This window comes from Miniopterus natalensis, chromosome 4 (assembly GCF_054644295.1).
Source record: "Miniopterus natalensis isolate mMinNat1 chromosome 4, mMinNat1.hap1, whole genome shotgun sequence".
NCBI classification, from domain to species: domain Eukaryota; kingdom Metazoa; phylum Chordata; class Mammalia; order Chiroptera; family Miniopteridae; genus Miniopterus; species Miniopterus natalensis.
This window is the reverse complement of record NC_142084.1, coordinates 50158134-50171216: the sequence shown is the minus strand read 5'-3', so window position 1 is coordinate 50171216 and position 13083 is coordinate 50158134. Positions and strand designations below refer to the sequence as shown.

At 39.8% G+C, this 13083-nt stretch overlaps 1 protein-coding gene across 1 annotated transcript in view; it reads right to left on the bottom strand.

Annotated features, from left to right (window-relative positions):
• The window catches only part of SPMIP2 (sperm microtubule inner protein 2), a 71691-nt gene that overhangs the window by 17023 nt on the left and 41585 nt on the right, over positions 1-13083 (bottom strand). Inside the window, exon 3 of the mRNA XM_087816143.1 lies at positions 8404-8462. Within this exon, the coding sequence (XP_087672269.1) occupies positions 8404-8462 (59 nt within the window). The remainder of the gene's footprint in view (positions 1-8403; positions 8463-13083) is intronic.

The window sequence follows — 13083 nt, the reverse complement described above, 5'->3', positions numbered from 1 at the left end:
TGTATGGGGGGAAAAAAGAAAAAAAAAAAAGATGTATGGGGCCCACTGTTGCTTGTTTGAGAGATTTTAGGAAAGTCCTAAGCATGAGGCTGGAGAGGCCACTTGCACAGAAAAGCCCCTGGAAATGGCCTGGATGAGCTGCAGGTGGGGAGGGGCGGGGCCTCGGGAATCACGGGGCGGGGCCAAAGGCGTGAGTCAGGTGCTGGCGATTCAAACATGGCGCCTGCCTGCCGGCTGTGTGCGGGGAGGACTCGCCACAGGAGCCACGGCCTCCGCCAGCCCTTCTGCCTGGGAGGAAGCCGCCCTCCAGCTCTCGCCCGGATCTCAGGCAGGTTAGTTCCTCCCCGAGTGTCCCAGGTCCTTTCCTGCTGCCCGGCGCTGGGCTCAGAGGGAGCGTCCGAGTGAGTCCGTGCGCGGGCCCTTTAGAGGAGCTGCTGGGGCTCCCGCAGCCTTCGCGACCCTCAGGGACAGTCCCCGCTGGTTTCACAGCCTGGAGTTGTGGGGACGTCTCTTCCCGGCCCTGGAGCCCTGGGCTGGGGGCCTGTTGTGGGGCTGGGGCCCCTCACTCCTCCAGGAAACCCCCACCGCTGAGATTCCCTCCCGGGTTTAACCTGCGGCACCGGGTGTGGGCCCGCGGCCGCATCTCCCCGATTCAGCCCCATCTGCCCGCGTCTGCGTCCCTCCTACCGGTCTCGATGCTTCTTCAGGTCCCTGGTTGTGGGGCTTCTGTGCAGCCAGATCTCAGGAGGCTCTGAGTGACAGTGGTTCTGTATTTTAGCTGTAATTTTGATGTGGTTGCGGGAGGCGGCGGGTGCAGCTGTTACCTAGGCCGCCATCTTGATATCTCCTGGGAGAAACTTTTGGAGGCCTTAGCTCTGCTCAGCGAAGAAAACATTTTTTTGCCACCCACCATGTATTTCATCTTTGAATTTTAATCAGTTAGCCTTTAAGCTGCTAGACAGAAAATAAGCTGCAAGGCTCTGTAGAAACCCTGTCATCTTTATACATCACTATAGAGGCTAGAAATGAAAAGTTTTTGTCAAATATGTGTTAGTTGTGCTCCAAGGTAATTCACTGGAACATGTGAATTTCTACCTCTAAAATGGTACCATCTCAAAATCTAAATACAGCAATTCTAGAAGCTAACCCCTACCTGTTCTCTAAGCTCAGGTGTCCTTATGGAGCTTCCCTGATCCCTCCTCAGAGTTTAGATTCCCAAATATACATTTCCATTGCACCCGCTAACATACTCCCCATTGTAACAGGCATTACACTTAGTGGTTACACTTGGTTAAGTACCTAAACCCAGCACCAAGCATAGTGCCAGGCACAAACAGGTAATCAGTTTATATTGGCTGACCAAATATTTCGATCACTCCATTCTAGTATAATTATCTGTTTTTGTGTCTCTTCCTCCCACTATATGACAAGCTCTTTGAGGACAGGAACTGTCTCTTATTTCCTTGGTACTATACTTGTCCATAATGTGGATGGAATAAAGAACAGGTGATGCTATTGAAAACTGAATTAGAATTATGGAGGATGAACTCAAGATGCTCTTGAGGATACGTACGAGGCAGCCTTAAAAGATAAAGGGATGCCATTTCAAACTCTCAGCTGTGGTTTAATGCCACAGCCTGACCTCTGTACCCTCAGGCCTGCTCTCTGTAGGATCCATGCTGGGGACTTTCCATATGGTGACTTCATTCTCGAGACAACCCCAGGTGGTAGCTAGTCTCACTCTCCTTTTTACCCTTGGACCTGAGGGGTAGAGAGCATCTACATTTCATAAAATAAGGAAATCAACCCAACTATGTCCAACTCCAAAGTCTTGCTTATAGGACCTTCCAGCTATGGAAATCTGAAATTATCAGCAGTCTTAAAACAAAAGTAAAAAAAAAAACACGAAAAGCAGAAATGATAGTAAGTAACGTGAATTAAATGGAATGGATGGTGATTATTTTGTTGTTTCACCTGGTAATACAGATATAAGCTAAATGATATCGACCTTTTGTTTGGTTATATAAGGAAGTTTGAAATTATTACGATCTGGACATGTTTGTGGCTTTACAAAATTGAATACGTAACAGGGAAATAAAAACAACCCAAAGGTACTATGCCTTTTTTTTTGTATTCTTTTCAGCACATAAACTCTATTTGCCTAAACCTGAAATTTTAGCTCATCTGTTTATTTTTAGTTTGTGGTCAATGCTTGGATTTCATTGCCATAAACCATTTTGTTGGGTCCAGTATCTGCTCTGTCAGTAACCTTGGTCTCCTAAAGCAGCTACAGTTCTGATCTGTGAAAAACTGAGAAATTATAGATGATAGGTTGACAGTGCTTCTTTCTATCACACTTCGATGTCAGTTTATTTCATGAATTATACAGAGGAATTTGCACTGAAGGGCCACATTCTGAAATGAACTGAATTTTTCTCCATCTGAGCAAGTGATAGCCTGGCAAATTTTCTTCTTAAGAATACCAGCACTGTCTCTTCTTTAGGTACTTTTCCTCTCAAAAACAGTAGCTTTTCTGAAACTGTTGCATCTTATCCTTTTGCTATAAGTGCTGCATCCTGTGATGAGCAATGTTCATTCATTTAACATACGTTGCTGTGCCTCCTACAATTAGGTTATCAAGTGTATGCTAGGCTATTTCTGTCACGTCTCCCCTGATAGGATATAAGAAAGCAGGAATTGCATCTGTCTTGTTCACCCCTAAAACCCCAGGCCTGGCATGGCGCCTGGCACACAGTTGGAAGTTGGGTATTTATGAAATGGATAACTAAGCACCAACTATATGTATGGCACCACAGCAGGGACATGGGAGCTCTGTCTGACCTCACTGCACCTGCAGCTTCCTGAGGGCCCTCCTCCCTCCCCACCCAGCTGAAGAGAAGACTTAAGGGTGGGGGAGAAGGGGGCTCAGGGGAAGGAAATGTGAAGACAGTTTTTAAGTAGTGGACCTGGAGGGCCAAAGTGGGAAGAGGTGCTGATGATCTCGAAAATTGCAGAACTTTGCTACCTAGTGTTTACAGAAATCCCTCCACTGTGCTGGGAACTACGGCCTTCAAAATAGAAAGCTGTCAAGATTTATGGATGTTTTGAGGAAAACAACTCCAGGAAAAAAGTGTACATTTATGTACCAATATATTTTCAATCGTGGCTGTCATTAAGTCTGTGCTAGTCTAACAACTGGTTTTGGCAGCAGCACTTCATTATGGAATAGAAAAGGCAATTTTCTGCACACCACCTAACTAGTGCCAAATACAAGCACCCCTTCCACCTTTCTGCAGAAACAGAAAGCCCCATTTATTCAGGTCAATGACTATTTCTTTAGTGCTAAATGTCCTGGTTTTAAACAGATTTTTTTTTTTTCCAATTTAGAAGCCCTTAACTACTAAAATTATAGTTGACTATTGCTATTTCTGCCATTTTATCAAAATAAACTGCTTGTACATTGTACATAAGGTAGTGCTAATTTTTTCAATTTTAATGAAATAATTTAGGTCCATGTATATAATGCATCTAAGCAGTAATCAAATGCTTATAATAATAAAAAAATTCCCTTCCTCCCTGTTCCCTGGCCCAATGTTCTCTTCTCCAAATGCAACCACTTTTTAGCTTATCAGGTTCTTCTGGAACTTAACCCAAATTTGTACACAATAAAGGTTCCCTCTGGAGTCCTCACTTGTCCCACTCTGTCTGAATGGGTAGTTCTCTAGTTCCCTGTGTGGTGACATGCCTGATACTTTCCTTTAATGCCATCTTGGGAATTCCCTTTGCCTGTCACCTTTGTTGTGACTCTCATTTCTTGGATCGATATTCCTTGCTCTTTCCTTGATTTATCCCCCCTTGTCTTGCTAGATAATATTCTCTAGTTGCTTCCTAGGAAAAAATGCTTTGAGGTGCTTTTTTTTTAGCAAATACATGTCTGAAAATGTCTTTTTTCTACCTTTCCCCTTGATTGTCTGGTTATAGAATTATAGGTTGAAAGTCCCGTTCTGTCCGACGTGGGAGTCATTGCCCCACTGTCTCTAGAGTCCAGTATTGTTGTATATACAATGAAGTATGACACCTCATTGATTCCTAATCCTTTGTAAATATCCTAGTTTTTCACTGGAAGGCTCTAGAATTGTCTCTTCACACCAGTAAAATGAAATTTCACTGTGACATACCTTGGTGTCAGTTTTAAAAATTTACTTTGATGGAGACTTTCCATCTGGAAATTCATGTTATTCCAGCCAGAACGATACCAATTTGTGCTGTTTTGACTACAAGAAGAACTGGGATTTGCAAATATGTATTGAATGCCTCATTTTGCCAAGCACTGTGTCAAGGGAAAAAACACACAGCGAGATACTTCTATGCCCCACAATTCTCAGTAATAGTGTGTAACTCCTGCAGAATTCACTCACATCTTCAAACAAAACAAAAAGCCCTTTTGATTCACTGCGGTGCATTCTCTTATGACCTCTTTTAATTTCACTGTAAACTGCTTTTCTATTTCCTATCTGTGCTTTCTATTCTCCTTGTTCAAATTAGAAATACTTTATGTGTATATTGGAAAACACCAACTGCAAACAAAAGAGACTGTATGAAAATGAATTAATTATCAAGTCACATAGCTAGAGAAACTTATTTAAAACAAGGGGATGTTTCAATTCAGAAGGGTAAAAAAAGGAGTGAAGCCACACCCAGTGACTGCAGTCCCTCTCCATCAATGTGCATTGTATTGAAATCTCCTGTTTGTATCTGTCTGTCCTGAAAGTCTATGAGCTTTGAGAATAAGGACTCTGCGTATTAATTTTTAAAGTTCTGAGCACCCTGACACGTAGCAGATCTTCAGTGCATGTTTGTTGAAGTATACCTTTATTGCTGTTTAGGATGCAATAAGTTACATAACACACCATTGATTTAATAACAGATTTCATGGGAGAGAGAAAAAATAGGCACCAGATTTGTACACTACATTTGTAAACAACTATAAAACACATCCTGATTTCAAGAAACTTAAAATTTTAAAAATATGCCTCAGAATGGAGGAAATCCTGTCATTGTCCTTCACTGGACTTCTAATCTTAAAAACACCCTGGGCTTTGCCTCCATTATGTCAGCAGAAAGAAATTCTTTGGCATTGGGTTGTATCGACTCCAATCATTCTACTCTTTCTACAGTGCTTTTCTGAGACCACTGACAATGTCCACATATTCTTCTGTTATTGTTTTCTTGGATTTCCATTTCCTTGTATTAAATCTTCCTCTTCAAAATCCTTCAGTGACTTTTGACAGCCTTTGATGGTCTTAAGAACCCTACCGTTAGGCTCCTTTTCTCCTTCAGAGGCCCTCGTTCATCTTGTCCTCAGTGTGGGCTCCCCCTGCCCCCCCCACCCCCCCCGGCCCCAAGGCTCAGTGCTCATCTCTTCTCAGTCTTCCCTAGTGGTGCTCAACCCTGGCTGCACATCAGAATAACCTGGAGAACGCTTTAAAATGTCCAAGCCCAGATCCCAACCCATATTCATGTAATCCGTCAACCTGGACTGAAATGTTAGCTCTGAGACCCTTGGTCATGTACCTTGGCCTCTGAAATTCGATTAAGATGATGTTAAAATCCGCTTCATTACAGTACTGAATACAGTCTAACTCCCCATCATTATACCAAATTTTTTCCATGTATTTAAAGCCCACGTTTCTTTGAAAGCTCAATCAAATCCTTCTTTCTTCCCATAGCCCTCTGTAATCACTATTTATTTTGGCTCATTTGCAAAGCACACTGAAAACTGAAGATGGGCCTATTAAGTGAAACTGTCTCCCAGCTGATCTTTCTATGACTGTTTTTGTCACCTTTCAGCCCATTCTCCGCACAGCACTCCAATATCCCAGCGATCTTACCAAAAAAAAAAAAAAGAATCATGTTGCTTCTTATTTTGAATCTTCTAATAAATTCTCTTTGTTCCTAGGTTAAAACCCAAATTCTCTAATCTGGACACAAGGTTCTACAAATCCTGACCCTCATCTTGCTATCCTCCCAGTGCTTTCTGTAGTCCAGCTGCACTGGATATACTCATTCCTACCTCAGGGCCTTGCACATGCTGTTCCCTCTGCCAGGAAAGAGCTTATATTCACCTTTTCAAAGTCAGCTTAATAATTACTTCCTGAGTGAACAGTTCTCTGACCCTCAGTCCAGGGAGATGTCCCTAGTAAAACCTTCTCTTTGCCCCCCATAAATACCGTTTGTAATGAAATGTTTATCATAAACTGGATGAAATAGGGCAGAATATAAACTTTTTCTCTATATACCCCTTATATTGTTTGACTTGTTGCCACAAGCATGAATTATATTTGTACTTAAAAAAAATTATTTAGCCTGACCAGCATGGCACAGTGGTTGAGTACTGACCCATGACTCAGGAGATCAGAGTTCAATTCCTGGTCAGGGCACATGCCCAGGTTGCGGGCTCGATCCCCAGTAGCGGACGTTCAGGAGGCAGCTGATGGATGATTCTCTCTCATCACTGATGTTTTTATCTCTCCCTCCCTCTCCCTTCCTCTCTCTGAAATCAATAAAAATATTTTTTAAAAACTATTTAAAACCATGAAACACAGTATAATGTTCTTAAGTCACTTAATTGTTTACTGTCTCTCTCCCCGCCTAGAATACAAATTCCAAGAAGGGCATATACTGGTCCTGTTTTGTTCGCCACTGTGGCCACAGGATCTAGCATTGCTTCAAACACAGGAAGTGCTGAATTTAGTGAGTGACAGTTATTGACTAAGAAGGACGGAACATGAAAATTAATTGGGAGGCTAAGCAGTAACTTTGCCCAGGAAAAAGACAGCCCTCAGTCACACTTAGAGAATGCAAGGGGATGGGGCACACCTGGGCCTGTCTTAGGATCCTACTCAGGAGCATCTTCCCAGTCTTTTAAGCAGCTGAATATGCTTAAAGTCCCTAGAGGGAAGCAGCATTTAGGTTATTGACATCTAAACTAGTTACAAATAGGACTCGAGCCAGAGGCTACTGACAAGTCTACGGGGTCATCAATACACTAAAAAAAAAATTGTTTTTAACTTTTCTAGTTATAAGTATCTTCATTAATAATTTGTCACTCAATATATGTAAATTGGTTTTGTTATTTTTTTTCATATATATCTATAAATATCCAACTTTCCAATTGAATCTACAGTCCACTAAGTACAAGGCCTTTTTCATAAACATTTTAATCCTCATGACCTGGTACAATCCGTATCATATTCCCTAGAAATGAATGTTGCCAACATTCTTTCATCCATGGGAAATGTTCCAAGCTTCACTTCTCAGCTACTTTCTAAGAAGTTTTTTATGTTTAAATAAATGCAGCAAATTTTCACACTTATATCACCAGTTCTTGTTGAAGTTTCTTTGATTTTCAGTGGCCTTTCATGGTGGGTTTTGTTTTGTTTTGTTTTTTGGTTTGGAAATATTTGATAGCACATTTGTAGATAGACGCCTGCAATATTATCTGAACAAAGTGGGATATTTTAATGAGAATGTGTGCTTTGCATGCCATAAATTGCAACTATTTCTCTATGGTTTTAAACGTAGGATATGCTTTATGTATAAGTTATAGGAATTCTCCGATGAGATCTGTTGTCCTGAGATTGTGTTGTCGTAACTAATAGACTTTTGATATGAATGTTGAGGGTCTGTCTCTTTTTAGTGCAGTCTGTGCTGTCCTGGTACAGCAGAAAGTCTAAAATCCATTCATTTTGCACATACTAATGCTGTATCCTACAACAGTGAAAAATGAGGTGAAACAGGCTCCAGAAACCCCGGCCTCCAAAAAGCTAAGGCCAACAAAGACATTACTAAATCTTCAGTCTTGTAAGAGGAGGGCTGATTGATCTTTCCCCTCTTACGAATCCGAATTATATGTTACATCTAGATGACAAGCCTAGGTTTGCTCTTTTCCTGTAATTTAACATACCTTGAGCCAGACATGCTTAATTTAGCTTAGAGGCTGTCTTAAGATAGCGTGAATTCAAGCCATTGTGTGACTTCAGTAGAATTACATTTATTAACCAAGATTACCCATTATGATGGTTTCTAGGCCAACAGCATGAAATGAGCTTTTCTTTCCTTCTCTTTTTTTTTAACCAAAACAATTACATTGTTGTTTTCCACAGAAAGAATTATGTACATAGTTAGAGCTGCTCTGCTCATCCGGTCTTAATTGCTGCAGGCTGGGTCTCTTTTCCCCCCCATATTCTATGCTGGCTTCTCCCCTTTCTCCTCTTGCTTAAAATCTATAGTGAAAGTTTTGTGTTTATTAGGAATAAAAAAGAAACAAATTGGTAATATACTTAAAAGTTTTTAAAAATTAACCCTTTTACCATTTTAGGAAGGAAACTAATACATGCTTACCATGGGTTTTGGTATCTGTGGCTTACTTCATCAATAGCAGCTCGACTTAGTTCTTTATACTGTAAAAGAAAGAAAATGAATGCACCCTGATTCTGAGTTAAATAGGCAACATGTCAAGGGTCTACGTTCCTACTCAAGAGAGAGATCAGGGTGGGAGATTAAACAGGAAATGCTAAATTCAATTAAAAGAAGATGGTGTTTTGATTCTTTTTTTTCCCCATTTATCTATTTATATAAAAGTACTGTACCATTTGAATTCTTTGAATAATTCCACATTCAAAGCAAATAACTGAAATCATGACAATACCACTTTTTCTTTTGAGAAGAAAACAGAGACCATCAGTAGTTGTCTTATTTATAGGTGGGCATAATTTTCCCTAAACAAAGTTAAATTTGCATTATAAAGACTCACTTTATCAAAAGCATATTCTATTTTTTAATTACAGTTTACATTCAGTATTATTTTGTACTAGTTTCAGGTGTATGGCAGAGTGGTCAGATAATCATATACTTTACCAAATGCTCTCCCTGATATTTCCAGCACGCACCTGGCTCCACACATAGTTATTACAATATTATTGACTATATCCCTATGCTGTACTTTCATCCCCGTGACTATTCTGTAACCACCAATTTGTACTTCTCAATCCCTTTGCCTTTTTTCACCCATCCCTCCAACCCCCTCCCATCTGGCAACCATCAGTCACTTCTCTGTATCTATGAGTCTGTTTCAATTTTGATTCTTGAACTGAGAAAAAAACTAAGTACAAGAAGTGAAATCAATATGACCCTATGTGCTTTCCTTTCAGTCTCTGTAAAAGGACAGGTGTTGGGTAGCAAGAAGAGTGTCGTCAGTGATTTCTGGGCTCCTTTCTGATTCCGTGCCTATAAACAGGCATTTGAAACTACTACTTATCATTTAGATTCAAACAGTTGAGGTCTCTTCATTTTACCTTCAATGGAATTAGAAAATATGGTGGTAATAACGTAGGAAAGAGCTGGATTGTACATAGCTGTGGTAAGGTATAGATCTGGAAACTCCTTTCGGAAAGCATCATTTGGAATATTGATAAAATATTTGGCAGCTTAGAACCAGTTCGCACATTAAAAAATAATAATAATCCCCACACCCTCTTGGATTCATGGAAAATACCTATTATCACTGAGTAAGTGACCTCTATATACTGCCTTTTTTCCCCAGGAACTAGCCAGTGGATGGCACATTTTAGGCATAAACATGGGAAATAAGGGTTCAAATTTCTATTGAAAAGGGTTGTTTTCTGCAATCATCGCTATATTTTCCATACCAGGGAAACAATGATATGGGATTATCAAACATATTTCACTTCAGTTTTGGAATGCATTTTTTGCTTACATTGATATAGGATGCTATATTCACACAAAGTAGCAAAATCATATTATGATAATCTCTACATCAGAGGAATGACCTAGTACTTTCAAAAAAATCATCCCTTTTGCCCTGGCCAGGTGGCTCAGTTGGAGCATCGGCCTGTGCACCAAAAGGTCGCAGGTTTGATTCCCAGTCAAGGCATATACCTAGGTTTCGGGTTTGATACCTGGTTGGGGCATGTGCGGGAGGCAGGCAATCTCTCTCTCTCTATCTCTCTCTGTCTCTCTCCCTCTCTAAAATCAATGAGCATACCCTCCAGTGAGCATAAAAAAATCCCCAAAAAACAAAACCCTTTTTTCTCTTTTCCCCTCCAGCTTTGGTTTAAGCTGACTTTTCTGATCAAGTGCTTCAGAGTTACTTATTTTAGAAAAGCAGATCTGCTTTCATAAGTCATCTACTCCAGGATGAAGACTTGAAACTTTGGTCACTCCTGGCTCTTTAATGTCCACATGGAGAATAAATAAAGTGACAAATGAGATTTTAATGCAAGGTTGTCCCACTATTCCACAGAAAATTTGAAAAATCATCATCTGTATATAATGGAAAGGTCATGGCATAATTTTGTTTCTTCAACTGATTTCTGACACATTAATTCCCTGAAAATTGATCTTATCAATTGACTTCTAAATAATTTTCTTATCAGCTTCTGGACAAACTTTCTGGGACTTGGACAATCTTCTTTGATCTTCATTCACATTTTTAGCAACCAAAAATTGCATCTTCTTAATCTGGAAGGACTTTTCTTAAAAACAAAATAACAGACCCTCCCCTCACCCCATTTTTCCTATAGATATCAGTGTATAATGTCATAAAAATTTTGTTATCTAAAATAAGCTAGCCCCTTTCTATTGTAATTTATTAATGAAATCCTTCATGATTTATTTGGACAGTCATGCTCACTGTGGTGTTAATTCTAGTGAAATTCAGAATAAAAAATATCATTTTTCCACTGGTCAGTTGTTTATAAGAGTAAAAGAATAACTGATTTGAAAACTAATTCAGCATCTTCATAGAAATAGGTAACAACTAATTGGCATATTTTCTTTTTTTTTTTAATCCTCACCTGAGGATATTTTTCCATTGCCGTTCAGAGAGAATGGAAAAGAGAGGGGGGAGGGAGAGAGAGAGAGAAACATCGATGTGAGAGAGACACATGGATTGGTTCCCTCCCACACGCACCCCAGCGGGGCTGGGGATGGAGCCTGCAACCGTGGTACAACAACCCTTGGCCATAACTGAACCCAGGACCCTTCAGTCTGTGGGCCAACGCTCTAACCACTGAGCCAAACCCACTAGGGCGGTATATTTTCTGTGTTAAGGAAATTAGTGAAAATCTTTTACAGTAATTTGAACATTTTTAACTAGCAGAAATAATCATAACTGAAAATTGGATATTTCCCATTAAACCATTTTTCAGAAAGTCTAGGCATTAATAAAAAGGAAATATCTGCTAACTACATTCAGATAGTGTGAATTAGACACAATTTTTGAATGACTTAAAGTTGTTACATTTGACTTAAATTAATTGCAGGCATTCTGGCCCATTCTAGTTAACAAAATCATTGCTGAATACTTCACTTTTAATCTCAAACCCCCTCTAATCTAGTCCTGACATACTTAGGAAATCTTTTTGGAATTGATTGCTGAGGAATCCTTTTGCTTTGTTGCCATACTTGACTCAAGATGCTTTTCTTAATATATTCAATTTTGACTTTCCTTACTAGAAAGGACCACTTTCCATCTATAACTAGGTCTTTCTCTCCAGGGGAATGAATACAGTGGTGATGCATTTTAAGAATGTCTAGACTCTAGGGTTTCTCTTCTCCACCCTCCTCCTTGGAAATATAGAGCTCTTAGTACCAAAGATTTGAGTGGAAAATCCCTCAAGGCTACCTTTTCTTATGCTAATAGATTTTTTCCTTCACTTGCCTCAATTTGCAAAATATTACTGTTAACCCCTTAGGGGTCTTTCTCCCCACAGTCAGTGAGAAGCATTCTCACTGTTGTAGCTGGATCACCAAATTGCATAATGTTGCCTATTCTAGACTAGAACTATTGAAGGGAACAAGGGGGCATAAAGGCCTTTGTGTGAATGGAGCATTTAAAGTATTCATTTTCTATTCAGAGCATGAGTAGAAACAAAACAATCCTTTCTGAAAAAATGTCAGTGTTTAAAGCATGAATTCTGCAGTGCATTTTTCTTATTAAAAAGCAAAAAATGAACAAGGCAGAGACTCATACTTCATTTTATGACACATTATATATGTGCACCAATATGAATTACATCTTGGTCTCTCTCTTTTTTTTTAACTGCAGTGTTTTTAAATAATTTGAAAACATACATCAACTTTCAGCAAATAGACTAAACACTGGGTTTTGTGAGTTTGTTGCCCGTGGCCCCAGTATTTCTGTTTTTTTGTGGAGTATCCAAATAATGAGTAACATATTCCATCATGTTTCTAATGTGTTTATAATAATATAATTCAAAAATCCATATAGGCAGGAAAATGGAGTGTATATAGATATTAATGATACTAGATCCCATTTATTGAGACTTATTACACTAGATACTATGCTAAGTGCTTTACACACTTATCTCACTTAATCCATTTAACAGTCCTCTAAGGTATTATTATCCTTGTGGTAGACAGACTTCTAAGATGACCCTGCCCCCCAGATTCTCACCCCTTGGTATACACACCTTCTCCCAGGCATTTGACCAAATACTAATCTAGGTACTGCTGTGATGGGATTTTGCAGATGTAATTAAGATGCCAAATCAGTTGACTTTAAGAAAGGGAGATTATTCTCGGTGGACCTAACTTAATCAGGTGAGCTCTTAAAAGGATCTGGGCCCTTACTGGCAAAGGGAATTTAAAGTACAGAGGGATTTGATATGAGGAAGATTATCTGTTGCTGACTTTAAAGATGGAGGAGGCCAGGTGGCGAGGAATGTGGGCAGTTCCTAGATGCTGAGAATGACCCCTCACTAATAGCCAGAAGAGAAATGGATCCTCAGTCCATGAGAAACTGAAGTTTGCCACAACCATGTGAACTTGGAAAAGACCCCTATCCTCAGGTGAAATAGCCATAACCAAGACCTTGATTTTAGTCTTGTGAGAACTGAGCAGAGAACCCAGCCATGCCTTCTCAGGACTTCTGGACTACAGAAATGTGAGCAAGCAGATGGGTGTTGCTTTAACCTGCTAAATTTGTGGTAATTCACCCCAAAGAAAACTAATATAATCCCCATTTCATAGATGGGAAAG